The sequence below is a fragment of the Enhydra lutris genome, unplaced genomic scaffold (assembly GCF_002288905.1).
Source record: "Enhydra lutris kenyoni isolate GAN:26980312 unplaced genomic scaffold, ASM228890v2 scaffoldscaffold1, whole genome shotgun sequence".
Classification (NCBI taxonomy): Eukaryota; Metazoa; Chordata; class Mammalia; order Carnivora; family Mustelidae; genus Enhydra; species Enhydra lutris.
In genome coordinates, this window is record NW_019154085.1 from 28,677,018 (window position 1) to 28,698,326 (window position 21,309).

The 21,309-nt window shown below is 39.3% G+C and overlaps 1 protein-coding gene across 2 annotated transcripts in view; it reads right to left on the reverse strand.

The window, feature by feature from the left end:
• Window positions 1-21,309, reverse strand: part of LOC111142220 (ubiquitin specific peptidase 37) — an 84,246-nt gene that overhangs the window by 4,800 nt on the left and 58,137 nt on the right. For both annotated transcript variants that reach the window (XM_022495263.1, XM_022495254.1), the window contains 6 exons: window positions 19,089-19,344; window positions 8,499-8,665; window positions 5,718-5,778; window positions 3,358-3,473; window positions 1,226-1,295; window positions 651-789 (listed from right to left, as the gene is read on the reverse strand). In XM_022495263.1, coding sequence (XP_022350971.1) covers window positions 651-789; window positions 1,226-1,295; window positions 3,358-3,473; window positions 5,718-5,778; window positions 8,499-8,665; window positions 19,089-19,344 — 809 coding nt within the window. The remainder of the gene's footprint in view (window positions 1-650; window positions 790-1,225; window positions 1,296-3,357; window positions 3,474-5,717; window positions 5,779-8,498; window positions 8,666-19,088; window positions 19,345-21,309) is intronic.

Below are 21,309 nucleotides of genomic sequence, written 5' to 3' on the forward strand. Positions count from 1 at the left end.
TAATGATAAAGCCTGCACAATCCCACTTGGTGCCTAAATTTTATTAAATAAGCAGCTCATTTATTTGATCACTATCTTAACCCCACGTGCAGATTTTTGAGAACACTGGAGGCACAATGGCACTGGCTACCCCTGGTAACAATGCTATGTAGTTCCCAGCCATCCAGGGAACGCAGATCTTCTAGCTGCTGTAACTGGAAGGTTTACGAGAGGACAGCTTTATTATAGAACAGTCTCAAGTTCCACACCTCAACACTACTGTGAGACAAGTAATTAACATGGAGTTAAGACATCAACACATGGGGCGCCTGGGTGGCTCAGTGGGTTAAGCCTCTGCCTTCGGCTCGGGTCATGATCTCAGGGTCCTGGGATCAAGCCCCACATGGGGATCTCTGCTCGGCAGGGAACCTGCTTCCCCCTCTCTCTGCCTGACTCTCTGCCTACTTGTGATCTCTCTCTCAAATAAATAAACAAAATCTTAAAAAAAAAAAAAAAAAGACATCAACATACAAGCCCTAAGCAAAGATAACAAAAGTCAAAAATTGTCAACTAATAACTGATTTGTCCTTACGGGGGGAAAAAAAAAAAAAAGGAAAAAGAAGAGTTTGGGAGATGTTCAGCCCACAGCTCCAGACCTGGCAGTATCTTACTTGTGCATATAAAAGAAGATATAACCACTCCGATCCCGATCGCTCTGCACAGAAGCCTCTTGGATTTTAGACACCTCGAGATCATTGTAAGTATACCACGCCTGCTTCTTAATGTCGTACACATCACTAATGTAGTGACCTAAAATAAATAAAATCTTAAAATTGTGGTTATTAAAACACACTGCATTTTTCTCAGGTATAGAAAGTTTTGGAGAGAGAGAGAAACAGCCCCCCCCATCCACCCTATCCCCAACATTTCTAAGAACCATTCAGAAAAAATGTACAGGAATTTAAGGGAGAAATATACTACACCAGCACAACTTTCTGGATAAATACATATGTCTGCATATATATATTTACATACAAACATAAAGGGGAATTTGGGTCGTTTATAAATAAAGAAGAAAGCTGCACCTTCAACACAATTCACACTGAGTGTGATCAAAGGAAAGATTTAAAACTTCTTCTTGATGCATTCAACTTCTAGCTCACGGAGACAGGCACAGAGCAAACTAACAGGGAGGAAATGCTGGCTACCTCATTTGTAAAGCGCTGAAATCATCGCGGCCGTTTACCTGAAGAAGAGGTGCTGCCGATGTGGCTGACCACACTAATGAGTCGGTAAGAATGAGGAAGATTTCCTGTCTGGAAAACACAAGTGGGCACGACCTTTAACTCTTCATTTGAATAAAAGCAAAACACTAAATTAAATCTATTATCAAAGCTAACAAGGCCGAGTTTCAGTGTGTGTGTAGTCAAACTCAATAAAAAAAAATCCAGTGTTTATATTTTTCAAACCTTTTGACCCAAGAATTCTACTTCCAACTAAGAATTCATCCTAGGAAATTCCAAAGGAGAATTCCAAAAGGAGAAAAGAGAAAAGAGTACACGTATAAAATCATTCACTGTAGCATTATCTCTAATAATGAAAAGTTGAAACTAACCACAGGCCCAATAGCAGTGGAGTGGTCAGTGGGATACCAACGCAAGGCAGTATTATTTAGTGGGCCAGCAACGCGTTCACTTGTTTTTCAAACCCACATGAATGCACACAGTAACCACAGCTCTAGAAAAGCAGGTATGTTAATGATTAAGTACTGGAAAACACAATGAACAAAATGAAAAGAGCTGCAGTGGTGCTGCAGGGATTACGGATAAACTTGTACATTCTAAATATTTTTTAAAATGCTATTAAAATACTGTTAGTAGAAAAATTGTAAAAACCTGGAAAGTGACATTCATGCACTGCAGGTAGCACTATAAGGTACAAATTTGGGGAAGGAATATAGGTATATGTAAACCAGAAACCATTAAAATGTTTCTCAACTTTGAAGCAGTAATTTACTTTTGGGAATTTACTCAAAGAAGAAAATCTTAAATACAGAAAATATTACAATCATCCACAGTTCCTCAATGTATTTTTAAAGATTTTTCTTTTTAAAGTAATCTCTACACTTAACATGGGTCTTGAACCTACAACCCTGAGATCAAAAGTTGCACGCTCTACTGACTGAGCCAGCCAGACACCTCCCAATGTATTCTTTATTACAGCAGAATAACAGAAACTTAAATATTTGTGGTTAAAAATTAAATGAAATAAACAGTATGTTGATCTGAGGCAATATAGTACATACAGCCAAATAAAATGCTTATAAGTAATCTTTTACATCTAAGCAGAATAAAAACTGTGCTTATGACGTTTTATTTATTTTTTTAAAGATTTATTTATTTGACAGAGAGAGAGACAGCGAGAGAGGGAACACAAGCTGGGGGAGTGGCAGAGGGAGAAGCAGGCTTCCCGCTGAGCAGGGAGCCTGATGTGGGGCTTGATGTGGGGCTTGATCCCAGGACCTTGGGATCATGACCTGAGCCAAAGGCAGATGCTTAACGACTGAGCCACCGAGGCGTCCCTGTACTTATGACGTTTTAAAAGCACACTTGGAGGTAGGGCTAACAAAATAATATGTAAAAATGTTAACGGTAGTTGCATTAGGATAGTGGAGTTCTGTGTAATTAAAATTATAAAATTGGTAAATGGTAAAAAGGTAATTTTTCAGAAAAAAGAAGGGCAAAAAAAGTTTATAATGTATTCTAGTTTAATGTCTTTAATCCAGGAGTTTTTACTAAGTAACAACCAACTAGTTCTGTTATTTCACTTTAAAGATAATACAGTTCTGGCAGAACTATGGGTGAATTCATATATATATATATGACATCGAGAGCCATGTTACTCAGTTACTACCTCACACACACAAGAGGGAGTCGGGATATCTTTCTAGTTTTGTTTCATTTTATTTTGAATCTTGTGTATAAGAAATGAGGAGCAGGGCGCCTGGCTGGCTCAGCTGGTTAAGTGTCCAATTCTTGGTTTTGGCTCAAGTCATGGTCTCAGGGTCCTGGGGTCAAGCCATGCATTGTGCTCTGGGTACAGCAAGGAACCTGCTTGGGATTCTCTCTCCCTCTCCCTTTGCCCCTCCCCTCATCCACAGGCTCTTTCTCTCTCTTAAATAAGTAAGTAAATAAGTAAATAAAATCTAAAGTGTAAAAAAAAAAAAAAAAAGGAAGAAATGAGCAAAGGACAAGAGAAAGTGAAGAGCATCTGATGACTGCCACAGCAGACACTGCCAGTTGGGCCTTGGAAGAAAAACAGCAGGAGAAGTAATGCCGGCAGCCTGAGCAATCCTCCTGAGGGAGTTAAGCAGCCTACCTCTGCATTTCTTTTTAGTTCCTCCGCCTCGGCTTCTGTGTACTCCATGTCTAAAACATCCTCATTGCCAGAGTCCTCATCGGAACCCAATGAATCCAGAAAAGAGTTGTTAAATTCTGCAGAATACAAAGTATTGTGAAAGTTCTTAGAATAGACACAAATGATATGATTAGAAAGGAAAAAAAAAAACAACAACAAAACAGCTTGGGCTACTTATTTTATCATCCTAAGGAAACCTAAAACTTTATTAGGATTTCAATTTACCCAGCCTGCTCTGGGAAGTAACAATTCAGGTACCAGGTATCTGAAACAGAAATGTCCCTTTTCTTTTAAAGAAATTTATATGAAAGGGATATAATGCTAATAAGAAAGGAATACAACTGAAAAAAGGATTATGATTTCACAGATAACCCAATTTCACTACATGTCACATTATATAAACTGTGTGTTAGATTTCAAGTACTTGGTATGCGTCGTAGGTGCTCCCAGCAAATACAAATGATACAGACAAGTGACCGTGAAAAAAATCGGTATCCTTTCATGTTCTTCAATATTACATCTTTTGAAACTTAACAAATACAATGGAAATTTAACCTTTTAAAAAAAAGATTTTATTTCTTTCTTTGAGTGGGGGTAGAGAGAGAGAGAGCACAAGCAGGGGGAGGGAGAAGCAGCTCCCTTGAGGTACGGCTCGACCCTAGGACCCTGGGATCACAACCCCAGTGGAAGGCAGACACTCAACCGACTGAGCCACCCAGGTCTCCCTGGAAATTTAATCTTTAACTTAAGTTTCACTAAAACACACTACACTAACAACTAAATTCAAGATCTGCTTTTTTCTTTAATAAAGTGTTTCCACTGGCAGAATCCATCTTTATGAATGACTTTAAATAAAGAATCACGGGGGTGTGAGGGTTGGGTGTGCACTGGGTGGCTCAGTTGGTTAAGAGGCTGACTTCAGCTCAGGTCATGATCTCACAGTCCTGGCATCAAGCCCCACTTTGGGCTTCTTGCTCAGTGGGGAGTCTGCTTGTCCCTCTGCCCCTCCTCCTGTTCATGTCCTAATAAATAAATAAAATCTTAAAACAAATAGAAAAACCCCAGAATCATTTGTACTTAAGTGTCTCTTTGCTTTAAAATACAATTAATTCCGGGGTGCCTGGGTGGCTCAGTGGGTTAAAACCTCTGCCTTTGGCTCAGGTCATGATCCCGGGGTCCTGGGATCCAGCCCCGCATCGGGCTCTCTGCTCAGCAGGGAGCCTGCTTCCTCCTCTCTCTCTGCCTGCCTCTCTGCCTACTTGTGTTCTCTCTCTGTCAAATAAATAAATAAAATCTTTAAAAAAAGATAAAATAAAATACAATTAATTCCACTCAAATCACAGTATAGAGTTATTTATAAGACATGAACACCTAAGAATGGGAAGAACAGAAAAAGAGACTGTAACATCAGAATTCTGGAAGCTAGAAAGCGGATGGTGCCTGACTTAGCAGACCTAGGAAAGCCAAAGCCAAATCCTAAGCCAGTAACAGAAAATCTGAGAACCAATCCAATTTACATCTTGTTCAAAAGACATACAGTGTCGAAGTTACCAGGTACCCTTGAAACTGGAGGCTAAGGAGTAGACAAAAATAAGGATTTGATGAAAAGTATTTGAGAAACACACTCTCAGGATCCCCTCTCTCCCCACTTCATGCTGCTGAGCAATGAGAGAAGTCTGGAGTTTTAACCTCTGGAGAGGATGAAACAGTGTCTGGATAAGGGATGTCAGGCACATATTGAAAACAGCGGAGGCAGCCACAGTTTGCATGCGGCCAGATGAATGTGACCTCCAGCCCTAATGCTCTCTTTGGCTCCCGAACTTTGGCAGCCACATTTTTTACCTTTAGGCAAAGGCAAGAGATGAGAAAACTCTTTTTTAGGAATCCGACCAGCCCAAGAGAAAGGCCTAAATAATATTAACATCATCCCCAAAACAGTTCTGCCTTGTAAAAACTCAGAGTTGACAAGCTCTAGCTTTCATGTGCTCAGGGCTTCCAACCAACCTTTTAGTCTCCTTTTCTTAATCATGAACCTACAGCCAAGGACTATGGTATCTGAGGAAAGTCTCTAATAAATATAAAGAGCATAATAACCACACAGGACAGAGCAGCTGGAGGAAACAATCTATTCAGGGAGAAGAAAACTTCAAATAAACAAAGGAACTATACTTAATATCCTGCATATTTGAGATGGTATTGCTTCTACGATAACCCCCCAAACACTTTAAAAAAATTAAATCATTAAAAATAATATTTCACATGCTTTTCTGAGTGTGATACATTTCACCATTAAAACAATGTAATTAAAATAATTTCCACACCTTGAAGACTTAACTCTGTTGCTCTTTTGAGGTCATCATCTTCTTTCTGTTCCCAAGCTTCCTAAAGGGATAAGAACACAACTAAGGTTTTACAAGGTATTGAATAAACTTGTTTAAGGAGTATAAAACGAGCTGTTCTGGAAGTATTTTCTAATAATGTTTTCCATAACCTAAGGAATGTTTGGAATATGACTTTCTGAGGGGTGTGGAGAAATTCTCCGCTTTTTCCAATGCTGCCCTCTAAAACATAACCTTGGGGGTTAAAAAGGCTTACATGCGACCTTCTCTAGTCAGTGACATCTGATGTGCTAACCAAAAGCCATTCACTGTGACGCTGTGATGTAATTTCCGTTCTCCTTCCATGTCTGAAATACCTGGCACACAACAGGATCTACTTGGCAAATGGCTCTGTTTTCTTTCCTCTAATTTACAGCTTTTGCCAGTTTTCATGGTGTAAACACTCCCACTACGTATGGCCAGTCTGAAGCTACCGAAGGGATGCTGAGCGTGCAGCTGGGAGGTGGCGAGTATGCCTGAGCTGATGGCGTGTGGGCTCCAGCACATCACTGGCCCCAAGTCTGGGAGAGTATGACAAACAGTATTTCCACAAGACCATTATTCAAACACTTCTATTTTGTTCTTGCTAAAAAAAACCAAACAGGCAAAACAGAACAAAACAAAAACGAAAAACAAAAAAACCACACAAGATACATACTAGATACATGGTGAAAACAAAATGATTTCGTTGTCTGTGGACTGTTATTTCTCTTAATACATCTGAGGTTCTCTTAGGAAAACAAGTACCTTTGAAAATGTCTCAACTGGATGACTAATTGTGAAAATACGGAAATGTTGACTGTAAAAAATTTTTCCCTCTCATCTGCAGAGAAAATATAATTTACAAACTTCATGCATAAATGAAGAAACAATGTAATGTAAGCAGAATACTTTTCTCAAGTCTAGACTTGTTTTTCAAGTTACTAAAGTATATAGGAAGCTCAGAATGAGCTATTCTGCCTTAAAGTCCTGGGAGCAAGAACAGTGTATTCAAAAAAGAAACAGATATTCTCTAAGAAGAAATATGATTAAACTTATCCAGCTCTCAAGTCTATGTGGAAACCCAGGTGGTGAAAGAGTCTTCCAGCTGTTAACAGAATGATGCAGGTACACCGAACTAAAGAAACCTCATCTTATATTTCTCAGCTATGGAAATAGGTTTATAAGATAGTTTTAACTGGGTCAGCTGACAAAAAATAGGATCCCCGTCTTTTGTATATGAAGAAGAGGGGTGCTGAATTTTCTCTTTTCTCCACTATAAGGAACTATTGTTAAGAAATCAGACCTTGGTCTTTAGACTAAAAATAAGTTTTCTAAAACAAATGATCACTATCCATTATTTATAAAATGGGTGACATGAATGCAACTTGATGACCAGGAGGCTAGGGAGGTACTTCTTGTAAATAAGAGGATACAGAACAGCTGGTTCTGAAATCATTTTAAAGTAGCAGTTCTCAACCTTGACTAAACACTAGAATCACTGCGGGAAGTTTTAAAAAATGAGGAAAGCAAGTCAGGAGGGAGGGCAGAGAGGGGGAGTCAAAGGAAGCAAGAAGGAAGGAGGAAAGGGAGGGACAGGGGAGTGAGGAGAAAGAAAAAAAGGAAGGAAATCTAGATGCCCAGACCACATCCTAGGATCAATTCTATCAGAATTCCTGAGGGGAAGAACAACCCAGGCATCAGCAGTTTTTAAAGCTACCCAGATGATATTAATGTGTAGTTAAGATTGAACCCCACTGTTCTAGACAAATTCGATTTTTAAAAAAGATTTTATTTTTAAGTAATCTTTACATCCAACAAGGGGCTCGAACTCACAACTCCAAGATCAAGAGTCACATGTTCCACCAACTAAGCCAGGCAGGGGTCCTAAGTCAAAAGCGATTTCTTGACCTGGTTATTTGTAAACATTAAAAATGTGTTTATTCTAAGGAGTTCTAGTAAACTTTTCCTACTAACATGACTTGCATTACATTGGATTAGACAACCGTGAAGACATCACCTTTCAGTCAGATACCTCAGGCAACTGCAATGGTTGCAACCAACCAGGTCTGGCAAATATAAGCATGAAGAACTAAATGTTTCAGCATAGGTTATTATATGGGGCGCGCAGCTGGCTCCGGTGGAGCGTGCGACTCTTAATCCCAGGGTTGTGAGTTAGAGCCCCATTTTGGGTGTAGAAACTACTTACAAATAAAATCTTACAAAAAATAGATTACTGTATAAGAACAGATAAATGTCAATGGCTGAAATATGAAATTTCAGATAATATTCCTGAGAATTTCATTTTCAAATAATTCACAGGAAAGGATTCACATTGTGAGAAAGTGATGAGAACACTTCAATGCCTTAAAATATTAGTGACAAAATCATGGTGGTCCGCTGGCTGTTTCTATAGCTTGCAAAACAAACTTGGACTGGGGAATGATCTCTATTAACCCACCTTGCTTTTAGCCAGGAATGAACTATAGTAATGGGAGGTTATCAACAATACATTTTATTGCATTTGGATTTTCAAACAAAACCCACAAAAACCAAAAAAACCATCCCTGTTTCTATTTCACACCCAAGGCAAAGCTCAAAGTTTGTTTTGATGTATCAATGATCTACTGTATGTAAATCACTTGGGATAATGCTTGACACACAGTAAGTGCTTAATACACATTAGCTGTTGTTATTCCTGGGGAAGACAGGTATGGAGAAAATAGCAGTATAATCATCTCTTACTTGCTCTTGAAGGCTCTGAGCCAGTGCCTGCTGAAGCTCCTGCTCTTCCCTTTCACGCTCCATATCATACTGCTGGAGCCAATCGACCTCTCCTTGAGATCCTTCTGGAGTTTTGTTTTCTTTATTCTCATCACAGTCTTTGGTTATCTCAGTAAAACTGGCAGAATCTGAGGAAGCAGAACAGGACATCACAGAAATCCTGGCTAATAAACTGAAATCTCTGGACTATAGTGACATCTACTGTTCAGAGAGAAATTTACCTGAGCCTCCTACGTCACTTGCTTGGGACACATGACTTCATCTTACTACATCTGATTCATGGTTTCTCAGTCTCAGCACTACTGACATTCTGTTTGAGGGGCTGTCGTATGCACTGCAGAAAGTTTGGCAACATCCTGGCCTCTATCTACGAGATGCCAGTAGCACCCCTCTCCCCAAGTAGTGAGAACCAAAAATGACAGACACTGTCAAATGTTCCCTGGGGGACAAAACTGTTCTTGGATGAGGATCACTGATCCACTGCAATGGTTCTGAAACTTAACCAATCAGAAGCATTATCGTTAAGGATGGAGAGAATGAATAGCTATATTCACAGCCAGTCATAATGTCACATGACCAAGTACTAGGAACAAAGTATTGTTTAGAGTAAATGAAATAAGAATTAGGCTACAATGATTACATTAATACTGAGATTTTTTCCATCATTAAACTGTATGTCAAAAGAGTGCATATTTTCACATTAATAATCAAATAAACCCTGTACGTATTTTAAAGCCAAAAAAGCTACATGAAATATGTAATAAACACCTTATGTACTGCACAAATATAGGACACAGTATATATGTTTAAAACATTCTTCCAAGGAGGTAAGAAAAAAATTAATCTTTCATTTTTTCTCGTTCCTTCTCAATCTCTAGAACACAGCTAGCGAGGATAAACAGTATAGTCATGATTTTGTTCTGGTGAAACAGATTTTGTTCTGTGAGACGAGCAACATTTCATTATAATTTTAATACAGATAAGAGTGGTAGATATGGGCTTTCTCTTTCTCTAACACTTCACAGAAGCAAAAATTCTCATCTTAATAAGGAAATTCTCATAAAAAGAATTTAATTTATCAACAAGAATTACCTTTACAGATTCATTTTATATGGACTGCTTTAAAATCAGTATATGCTTGGGGTGCCTGGATGGCTCAGTCAGTTAAACGCTGGACTCTTGATTTCGGCTCAGGTCATGATTTCAGGGTCTTGAGATTAAGCCCCACATTGGGCTCAACACTGGGCGGGGAGCCTGCCTAGGATTCTCTCTCCCTCTTTTCCCTCACTTGTACTCTAAAATAAATAAATATGAAAAAAAAAAATTAAAAATAAAAATAAATATGTAAGTAAATAAAATCAGTTTATGTGCTTTACCTGCCCTAATACTGCATTTTAACTACTTAAATGATAGACACTTTTCCACAGCACAGACTATAAAGTCTGAAGTTTACAGCACCTCTTTTTTTTTTAAAGATTTTATTTGTCAGAGAGAGAGCGCACAAGCAGGGGGAGCTGCAGGAAAGGCAGAGGGAGAAGCAGGCTCCGCAATGGGCAAGGAGCCCAACAGCGGACTTGATCCCATGGTCCTGAGGTCATGACCTAAGCTGAAGGCAGACACCTAACTAACGGAGATACCCAGGCATCCCTGAAGTTTACAGCATCTTGATTTTAGACTCTAAGTAAGTAGTTCATCATTTTAAAATTATATTGAATTGCTGACTGAATATTTACCATTAAAACCAACTCTGAATACTCATTAAAAGAGAAAAACCCTCAGGATATATTAAGGGTAAGAGCAATATGATCCCAATTTAAAAAAATTAATATAGAAGATGTCAGTAATTTCTTCGTTCCCCCATTCTTAGAGCAACAGTCATTTCCACAGTCTGGTAGGGACAGCTCTGAAGTCTATTTGACCCTGCCTGTCCCTCTGGCCTTAGCTTACTGCCCCAGGAATGGATATTTGAGTCAACCAATCAGATTGTTCCTGGAAATCTGGAACTGAGGCATTCAAAGTTAGCTGATGTTGAACATTTCAAGTGGAAGAAAGATCTGGGAGTTAAGGCTGCTATTTTAGGGCCAAGATAAATATTACTTTTATTACCAAAATATATGCAATTTTAAAAAGTGACAGAGGTAGAATTTTTCTTAATCAATAATTCTCAGCATTCCATTTATCAATGTGCCCCCACACAATCGTAAATTATACTATCCATGTGACAGAGAACCAATCAGGAACGTTTCCATAAAAAAAAAAAAAAGACTATTTATTTGTGTGTGTGTGTGTGTGTGAGAGAGAGAAAGAGAGAGAGAGAGAGAGAACACGAGAGAACACAAGCAGGGGAGAGGGGTAGAGGGAGAATCAGACTCCCTGCGGAACAGGGAGCCCAATGTGGGGATCCGGGCTCCATCCCAGAACTCCAGGAACATGACCTGAGCTGAAGGCAGACACTTAACCAACTGAGCCACTCAGCACCCCAAGGAAGTTTACTTTGAGATAAACAAGACAGATTTATCTCCAGGACAAGATTATCAGATGTATACAAACATTACTTAAGATCTATGGGAACAAATATAACCATGGAATAATGACACAGCTTTAATACTGGATAGAAGGAAAACCATGTGTTAAAACTCAACATTCTTACACTGAATACAGATTATCTGCCTCTTCCCCTAACCCAAATGAAACCTCCTTTCCTACAGTCTTTATTTCAGTGAATGGGATCACCGCACACTTTTTTTTTTTTTTAAGACAGAAAGCCGGTATCATTTTTTACTTACCCCCTCATATCAAATAAGTCATTATTTCCTATCTCTTAAATCCATCAACTTCTTTCAAATGCCAAAACCTTGGCTTAAGGCACCATTAGCTTTTGGTCTAGACATTGCAGTAACTTCCTAACAGGTCTCAAAGGATTACTTTGGGTTCTTTAATTTATGTGCTACATTGCAGCCAGAATCATCTTTTACAAATACAAATCTTTATCAAACACTTGTTTGCTTAAAAATATGCAATAACTTCCTAATGCTTTTGAAATATAAGTCCAAACTTCTAAACATGTCTTCAGGCCACATAAAAGCTAGAGAATACATGTCTTTCTTTTGCTTTTCTTCCTCAACACCACGCTCCAACCGTGCAGATCATTCTGAATTTTTTTTTTTTTTAAAGATTTTATTTATTTGTCAGAGAGAGAGAGGGAGAGAGAGCGAGTGCAGGCAGACAGAATGGCAGGCAGAGGCAGAGGGAGAAGCAGGCTCCCTGCTGAGCAAGGAGCCCGATGCGGGACTCGATCCCAGGACGCTGGGATCATGACCTGAGCCGAAGGCAGCTGCTTAACCAACTGAGCCACCCAGGCGTCCCTCTGAATTTTTTTTTGTTGTGCACTAACTTGCCAGTCTTTCTCACATCTGGGTCTTTGCAAACACTCTTCCTTCTAGTGTCTGGAGACAGCGAAACCTTACTTGGCCAGTCTTCCTGCCCCTCCTGAGTTGATTCACAAGACAATCTGTTGGGTCCCAAATATTTACTGAAAATCTACTATGCATTGGGCACTGTTGTAGAAGGTGAGGATATAATGATAATTAAAGGAAGATGGCCCTTGTCCTCAAGGAGTTTAAATACAAAGGCTCTGAGATAAGAATGAACTTAGCATATTTTGAGGGACAGAGAGAGACAAAGCCACTATGGCTAAGTAGAGTGAAAGAGTGGGAGAGTGGACATATGTCATGTTGTTTGAGGGGCTGTCGTATGCACTGCAGAATGTTTGGTAACATCCTGGCCTCTATCTACTGGATGCCAGTAGCACCCCTCTTCCTGAGTAGTGAGAACCAAAAATGACAGACACTGTTAAATGTTCCCTGGGGGACAAAAATGTCCTTGGATGAGAATCACTGATCTACTGCAATGGTTCTGAAACTTAACCAATCAGGAGCATTATCGTTAAGGATGGAAAAGAATGAAGAGCCATATTCACAGCCAGTCATAATGTCACATCCAAGAAGCTGGGATGAAGTGTAGTGGCAAGTCAAATAAATTTTAAGCAGAATAATAATGTGATTTATGCTTCAAAAAGATTGCTTTGGGGACGCCTGGGTGGCTCAGTTGGTTGGATGACTGCCTTCGGCTCAAGTCATGATCCCGGAGTCCTGGGATCGAGTCCCGCATCAGGCTCCCAGCTCCATGGAGAGTCTGCTTCTCCCTCTGACCTTCTCCTAGCTCATGCTCTCTCTCACTGTATCTCTCTTAAATAAATAAATAAAATGTTAAAAAAAAAAAAAAAAAAGATTACTTTGGTTGCTTTGTTCATCAAAGAAGGTCTGGAAGGACCTGGGTGGCTCAGACGGTTAAACAACTGCCTTCAGCTTAGGTCATGATCTCCAGTTCCTGGGATCAAGCCCTACGTAGGGCTCCTACCTCAACAGGGACTCTGCTTCTCCCTCTCCCTCTGCTTTTCTCCCTGCCTATGCTCTCTCAAAGGAATATATAACATCTTAAAAAAAAAAAAAAAAGGTCTGTAGGGGGGCAAGAATGGTGGAAGAGGCGTTAGGAATCATTTATAGTGGCTCAGGTGAGAGACAGAAGACTAGAATTGTAGCTATGAAGATAATAAATGGGTGGATTTAGGACATATTTAGTATATCTGACCAGATGGACTGAAAGTAAGGTGTGAAGTAAAACAGAAAAAGTTAAGTGAGATGTGTTTTTTGGCTTGAGTAACTGGATTTATGATGGTACCATTTGGTGACATAGGGAAGGTGTATTTGGCTGGAGAGTGGGGAATGAAAAATTAGTCAAATGGACTAATTTTCAAGTAGGCATCTCAATAAAAAAATTTAAAGCTCATGGGAGAGAGATCTGGATTAGAGGTACGAATTTGGTTATGTGAGGCTGTGGTAAAACACGAGATCACTCAGGGAGAAGCTTCAGCAGAGAAGATAGCTAAGGTTGGTGTCCTGGGAATACTCCAACAGTCAGAGTTCTGAGGTGAGGAGGGACGGATAACCGAAGTGGGTAGCTGGCTTAGTAGGAAGAAAACCCCCTGCCAAGTGTGGTATCATGGAAGCTCAGAGAAAAAAAGCTTATAAAAGTTTTAAATGTTAAGAAGGGAGTGGTGAATTATGTGAAATACTACTAATGTAAACTTGACAAACACCACTTCAGTGGAGTGATGGGGAAGAAAACCTACTTAGAGAGGGTTGACAAGAGAATGGGGAGGTGGTGAGAAAACAAAGAGAATGAATAAAACAACCTTTCAATATTTTGCTGTGAGCAAAGAAAGGGGGCAGTAGCAGTAGGGGAATGTAAGGTCACAAGAGGGTTTTTTAAAGATTTTTTTTTTTTTAAGATTTTATTTATTTATTTGACAGACAGAGATCACAAGCAGGCAGAGAGGCAGGCGGGAGTGCGGGGGGGTGGGGAGTGGGGGTGGGGGTAGGAAGCAGGCTCCTTGCAGAGCAGAGAGCCTGATGTGGGGCTCTATAGATGCCAGGACCCTGGGATCATGACTTCTGCTGAAGGCAGAAGCTTTAACCCACTGAGCCATCCAGGTGCCCCTAAAGATGGGGTTTTAATCACTTTAAAATTAAGACAGACAAAGGGTGCCTGGGTCCCGGATCAGGCTCTCTGCTCAGCCCGGAGACTGCTTCCCCCTCCTCCTCTGCCTGCTTCTCTGCCTATTTGTGATCTATCTGTGTGTGTGTGTGTGTGTGTGTGTGTGTGTGTGTGTGTGTGTCAAATAAATTAAAAAAATCTTTTTTTTTTTTTTAATTAAGGCGGACAAGAATTATTTATTTATTTATTAGAGAGAAAGAGAGAGACAGCAAGAGAGGAAACAAAGCAGGGGGAGTGAGAGAGGGTGAAGCGGGCTTCCCACCAAGCAGGGAGCTCCATGCAAGGCTCAATCCCAGAACCCTGGGATCATGACCTGAGCCTCAAGCAGACACTTAACGACTGAGCCACCCAGGTGCCCCAGACAAGAATAACTTAAAAGAGAGGGAAGACCAGATGCAGGAGAGAGAGTGTAAAATTTCAAGAGAAAAGGTCTTTAGACGGCACAGTGGGTGAAATTCTGAATATGAATAGAGGGACTGGCCTTACATAAGAGCCAGGCTAGTTCCTCTGTAACATAGGCAGAGTTTTCATCTGACTACATCTCTCCTCTTTGAAAAGCACACAGCTTAGCTATAAAGCTAGAGTGTGTGTGGAAAGAGAAGTGGAGATTTGAGGAAGACATAACAGAGAATGAGAAAAGAAATTTACTAAGGAAGTATGACAGAACTGACTAGTCACATTTGGTGCCCACTTAAGAGTGCAGTCATGAATAAGAGAGAAGTCTAGTCAGCACGAAATTGTGATTTTCTCCAGTAACCTTCAGTTTTGTATGGAATACAAAACTAGTTGAGCTGGGAGCTAGGCTGTGTCAGGTGACTGTGACAAAAGAAAAGAGAGGAAGGAGAGGAGAGTACCAAGATTGGCCCACAGGATGGGAAAGTGACAAGAGTTGCTCAATAGCAAAAAAGAATTTTTTTTTTTTTTTTTTTAAAAGTAGGCTCCACACCCAGCATGGAGCCCAACATGGGGCCTGAACTCACAAGCCTGAGATCAACACCTGAGCCAAGATCAAGAGTCGTACACTCAACTGACTGAGCCACCCAGGCACCCCCCAACTGGAAATTTTAATGACATCAAGTTATCACTGAAAACAGAACATAACACTAAGTAAGCTGGAAGGAGAGAAGGATATACGAAATCAAGATTTCAAAGGCAGTACAGTTACTGATGAAGACAAAGTCAAGGGGATCAGTTCTCAAACTACCATGCATCAGAATCATTTGGAATCAAAACACCAAACACTGACTCTTATATCCAGAGTTTCTTATTACAGTAAGTCTGGGGTGGGGCCACAGATGCATTTCCAGCAAGTTCCCACATGATACTGATGATCTAGGGACATACTATGAGAACCACTAATTTAGGATAGGACTTCTATCAGTGATCAAGATGGGGTACGAAAAAGATTTAGAATTAAGATCAGGAATTAAGAAACCAGGCTGTTGAAAGGACCATTTATGAAGATGCTGAATGCTCTAAGAATGTTGATAAGAGAGAATGAAAGGTAAAAGACAGCTATAGAAGGAGAAAATAGGAGGCAAAGTTTGAGGTCTTATACTTCAAGGAGCTGGGATTTTTGCAGGATAAAAGGAGACCAAAGGGATGGAGATGGCAGAGGGCAACAAGGAGAAAACCTATCCCATCTCCAGGCTCTGAATTATCAGGGTATAGGGGAAAAAACAACTTATACTTAAAGAACAGTAGGGCAATCCATAATGGTAGTCTTTCAAAGAAAAACTGGCCTTGACTAAATACTAACAGGACCTAACAACTAAATGCAGTGGGTAAGCTTTGGGTGTACACACATACACATACACACACACACACGAATGAGACAATTGGGGAAATGCATATGGACTTCATACTAGAATTATATATGGAAACACTGTTAGAATTGTTAGGGGCGGTAACTGTTATGTAGGAAAATTTCCATATATTTGGAGATTCAGGCTGAAGTGTTTTAGGGTGAAATATGTTACCTGCAATTTCAAACAGTTACTTTAAAAAAGAAAAGTGCATGTGTGCACATGCGTAGTCTGCAAAGATGGCTTCCAATGAACTAGAGAGTATTGTCACTGTCGGTATTGGTACTCTTGTGTAGTCACCCCAGAGTGAATCTGGGTAGATTCTCACTGTGACTGCTTTAAGAACAAAATGTGGTGGAACTGATTCCCTGCTAACTCTGAGCCTAAACATTACATTAAGGAGGCCAGGCAGCTTCGTCCCCTTTTGTGCTCTGGGAGCCCTGAGCTATCATGTAAGAAGCTGGCTAACTTGCTGGAAAGATCATGTGGAGAGGGACAGGCCCTGAGATTACGTGGAGATGAAAAGATGAAGAGAAGAGGGGGAAGGGAAAGAAAGAATGGGGAGGATATCCAGCCACCCCAATGGACCTGTCCAGCCAACATCACTAAGGTGCCTAGCTGAGCCATCTTGGATGTTACAACCTAGTCACAACCAGACAATCCAGAGTTACAAGAGATATTAAAATGTTTTAAGATACTAATTTTGGGTAACTGCCGTACAACTACATACATAGACACACACGGTGAGGGGAGAAAGCAAAGGTGAAAAAATGTTAAATAATCAATCTATTTAATTTCTCTGTGGATTTGAACACTTTCAAAATAAAAGACTTACAGTGGATTTTGATATTTGATCATTCCTTGGTTTTATTGTTAATTTTTAAAAGTATGACAGTGGGATTGAGGCTGTGTTTTTTAAAAAAGAGTTCTTTTAGAGACACCTGGGTGGCTCAATTGGTAAAGCATCTGCCTTCGGCTCAGGTCATGATCCCAGGGTCCTGGGATCAAGTCCTGCATCAGGCTCCCTCCTCAGCAGGGAGCCCGCTTCTCCCTCTGCCTGCTGCTCCCCCTGCTTGTGGCCCCCACCTCTCTCTGACAAAAAAAAAAAAAAAAAGAAAAAAATCTAAAAAAAAAAAAAAAGTTCTTTTAAATATATTAAAATTTTTACTGATAAAATTATCTAATATCTGGGATTTACTTCTAAATAATCTAGGGGATGGGGTGAAGAAGGAAGATGGGATATATATGAAGCAAGATTGTCTTGTTTATGATAATTATTGTTAAAGTGTTTTAGGGTAAAATATGGTATCTGCAATTTCAAACAGTTGCTTTAAAAAAGAACATTATTGTTGATAACGGATACAAGGGGGAAGATTCATCACACTCATCTCTCTACTTTTGTCCTTGCTCCATGTTTCCTGTAAGTTAAAAAAAGAAATGTTGCAGTAGAACCAATGTCTTTGGGTTTCAGTTACAGTAAGGTGAATGGAACAGTGATATTAAAGAAACAAGAAACAAAAGAAGGCGTGCATCCAACTGGGGAAGACAGTCGCTAGAGAACAGGATTTTATTTAAAAAGGCTATAAAGTACTTACTAATAAGTTTGTTCTCCCCAAAGCTGCTATATGGTTGTAAGCCACTGTGGTTATTAATGATTTTGATAACTCAGTGTTCTCCCCCACTGGCACAGAGAATCTAGAACTAACTATACGTAAGAATAACTTCCTTTGTTAATTTTAGGGAGATGTAGGACTGGGCAAAGATGTGAAAGGAAGAGCTGAAAGCAGGAATTACTGGCAAAAGGCAAAAGCAGTAATGTTAACCAATGATATCTGATGGCAGTGACTGTAAGTTTAATAAGAGAAAGGGACGTCCTAAGGATACTTGCATCAAAAAGGGAGGAAAAAAAGGACTATCTATATCCAAAAACCATCAGCTTTTTGCATCCAATTAGACTGAGGATATACTAATTCTTACACCTTTACTTGCACATAAAGTAATTCACAATTGATGAGGCTTAACCCCAAGAATACAGAAAATAATTGTGATTTACTACTATTCTCTTCACCTCCCAAATTCTAGGCTTAACATACTGAAACACATCAGTTACACAGACAGATAAACATACATATTAGGGATATCTGGAGAAAAATATTAGAGTTGGTTATAGGACGAGGTAGTAAAAGTTTTCTACCTAAAAAATCTTTAAATATCCGCAGTGTACAAGGCAAGGAGGGTCTGTTTTTCCCATTGACAGACTGAAAAATATCAAAATATGAATAATTACCACAAAATAAATTTTTATCTGTATAGCACTTTACACTATATATGTATATAGGTGACCTAACATTCTACTCACAATCTTCTGAAGTATGGCTGGTGTATCCCCGTATAGAGATAAGAAAATTGAGCACCAAAGAGGTTAAATCGCCTGTTTAGAAAATTCTATGGGTCATCTGGGTGGCTCAGCTGGTTAGGCATCCAAATCTTGATTTCAGCTTAGGTCGTGATCTCAGGGTTGTGAGATCAAGCCCAGCATCGGGTCCATGCTCAGTTTAGTCTGTCTGTCCCTCTCCTGCCCCCTCTGCTCCTCCCCTTGCTCTTTTTCTATAAATGAATAAATAAAACCTTTAAAATAAATTCAGAGGTAGTGAGTGGTACAGCCAAGATGAGGGGCTTTAAACCTAACCTCTTAGTTCAGGGGTCTTTCTACCGTTATAAAGGGATGAATCCAAAGGAGAATGGAGAACTTGAATTATTTTATACACTAAAACCTGGTACAAATTCAGATATAGAAAAATGAGGAAATAATTACAGATTTCTGAGAGTAGTGGGGAAAAAAAAGTGACCAAAAAAAATGACATATTTACTTAACTGCACAAAAGAATCCTAACTTTTCTTCTGATGTACACTTAAAGGGATACAGCATACTTTACCAACAGCCTCTGGAAACTACTCACAATATATACACTTCTCATTTTTTAAACTGATTTTTTTAAAAAAGCATGAAAATATGATTAGTTCTATTACCCGGATCCATATTACCTCCCATTATTTACAAGCCACTTGTCCCTATAAGGCTTCAGAACACAGTTGTGCCTTAACAGATGTTTATTTTCATTAAACCTACCAGGCTCTGTGACTGTTTTCGGCTTCTCAGTCTCCACAGGGTCTTGATTTTCAGGCATTTCTTGAATATCATCTTCTGCAAATCCGGTATCTGGGCTGCTGGTTGGTTTATCATCATCTTCATGACTCAGAGTTGGTGAAGCTTCTCTCTTACTCATCTCTAACACAGCTGCTAGAAGCTCTTCTTCGCTCATTCCGTCAAATCCGGAGTTTTCCAATTCAGACTTATCAGGATCTACCCTACATGATCTTGAATCCTGAAAAAGAGAGTCACTTTTAGAGGAAACCTGATTGTCTGAGAGTACAGCAATCTTAGAGTTTAAAGTGAGTTTATTTATTTCTAACATTTATTTCTAAAATGTTTCCTCTCTTTGATGTTTTGAGTTGACAATCAATAGCCAATATATGAACTCACTGGCAAGCCTAATTTTCTTCTAATAAATATATAGGGACACATGTTTATTCTACTGATTACAGTAAGTGTTAAGTAAAGGATTTGGGAAATACATAAAAAATAAAATAAATTCACTCAAAATCCATCACTCAGAGATAATTACAGTAAGTATTTTTGGTGTATTTTCTTCCAGATGTATGTGGGTCACACTATGGACACTGTCACCACACCTAGTATTTTTCTGTTTCTAAAAATTATTTTATATTTTTAAATTTTTTACTTAAATTCGATTTAGTTAACATACAGTGTATTATTAGATTCGGGGGTAGAATTTAGTGATTCATCAGTTGCATATAACACCCCGTGTTTGTAACATCAAGGGCTCTCCTTAATGTCCAATTACCCCATTCCCCCATTCATCTCTCCTCCAGCAACCCTGTTTGTTTCCTATCATCAAGAGTCTCTAGCAGTTTGCTCCCTGTTTTTATTATTTTATTTTCCTTGCCTTTCCTTATGTTCATCTGTTTTGTTTCTTAAATTTCACCATACGAGTGAAATCATATGGTATGTCTTTCTCTGACTGACTTCTTTCACTTAGCAAGATACCCTCTATTTCTATCCACATTGTTACGAATTGCAAGATTTCACTCTTTTGATGGCTGAGTAATATTCCATTGTATGTATATACCACATTTTCTTTACCCATTCATCCGTTGATGGGCATCTGGGCACTTTCCATAGTTTGGCTATTGTGGACACTGCTGCTATAAACATTGGGGTGCATGTGCCCCTTCAGATCACTATGTTTGAATCCTTTGGATAAATAGTAGCATAATTGTTGGGTCACAGGGTAGTTCTATTTTTAACGTTTTTGAGGGACCTCCATAATGTTTTCCAGAATGGTTGCACCAGTCTGCATTCCCACCAACAGTGTAAAAGGGTTCCCCTTTCACCACATCCTCACCAACATCTCTTCTTTCCTGAGTTGTTAACTTTAGCCATTCTGACTGTACACCTAATATTTTTTCCCTAATATTTCTATTTAAATGCTGAGTCACCATGTTTTTCTTTTTTCCAAATGAGAAAAATAAAAACATCAATATTATATAAATATTCAGAAGTTATTTTCTGACGAACTTTCTCTCGTTTCTGGGAGTACTTCTGACTTTCTACCATTTCTCACTCAAGGTGAACAGCCAAAAACTATCTTCAGCTTTGAAATAAGATGGGAAACAAGCCAATAAAAATTTACTAAATTGTTATCTTAATAAAAGGGAGATTTATAATCAGTCACATGAAATGATGCAAACTCCTAGGGAAGCTTGTATCTTCAAAGTATTAACTATCATTATACGTCAAGATAGAAAATGATGAAGTTATGCCTTCTCACATTATTTAAACCTCTACATTACCTGCTTGACTGTTGATGTAAAACATTTACTACAGTCCCCCATATATTTTTTTTATTATTTTTTATAAACATATATTTTTATCCCCAGGGGTACAGGTTTGTGAATCGCCAGGTTTACACACTTCACAGCACTCACCATAGCACATACCCTCCCCAATGTCCATAACCACACCCCCCCTCTCCCAACCCCCCTCCCCCATCAACCCTCAGTTTGTTTTGTGAGATTAAGAGTCACTTATGGTTTGTCTCCCTCCCAATCCCATCTTGTTTCATTTACTCTTCTCCTACCCCCTTAACCCCCCATGTTGCATCTCCTCTCCCTCATATCAGGGAGATCATATGATAGTTGTCTTTCTCCGATTGACTTATTTCGCTAAGCACGATACCCTCTAGTTCCATCCACGTCGTCACAAATGG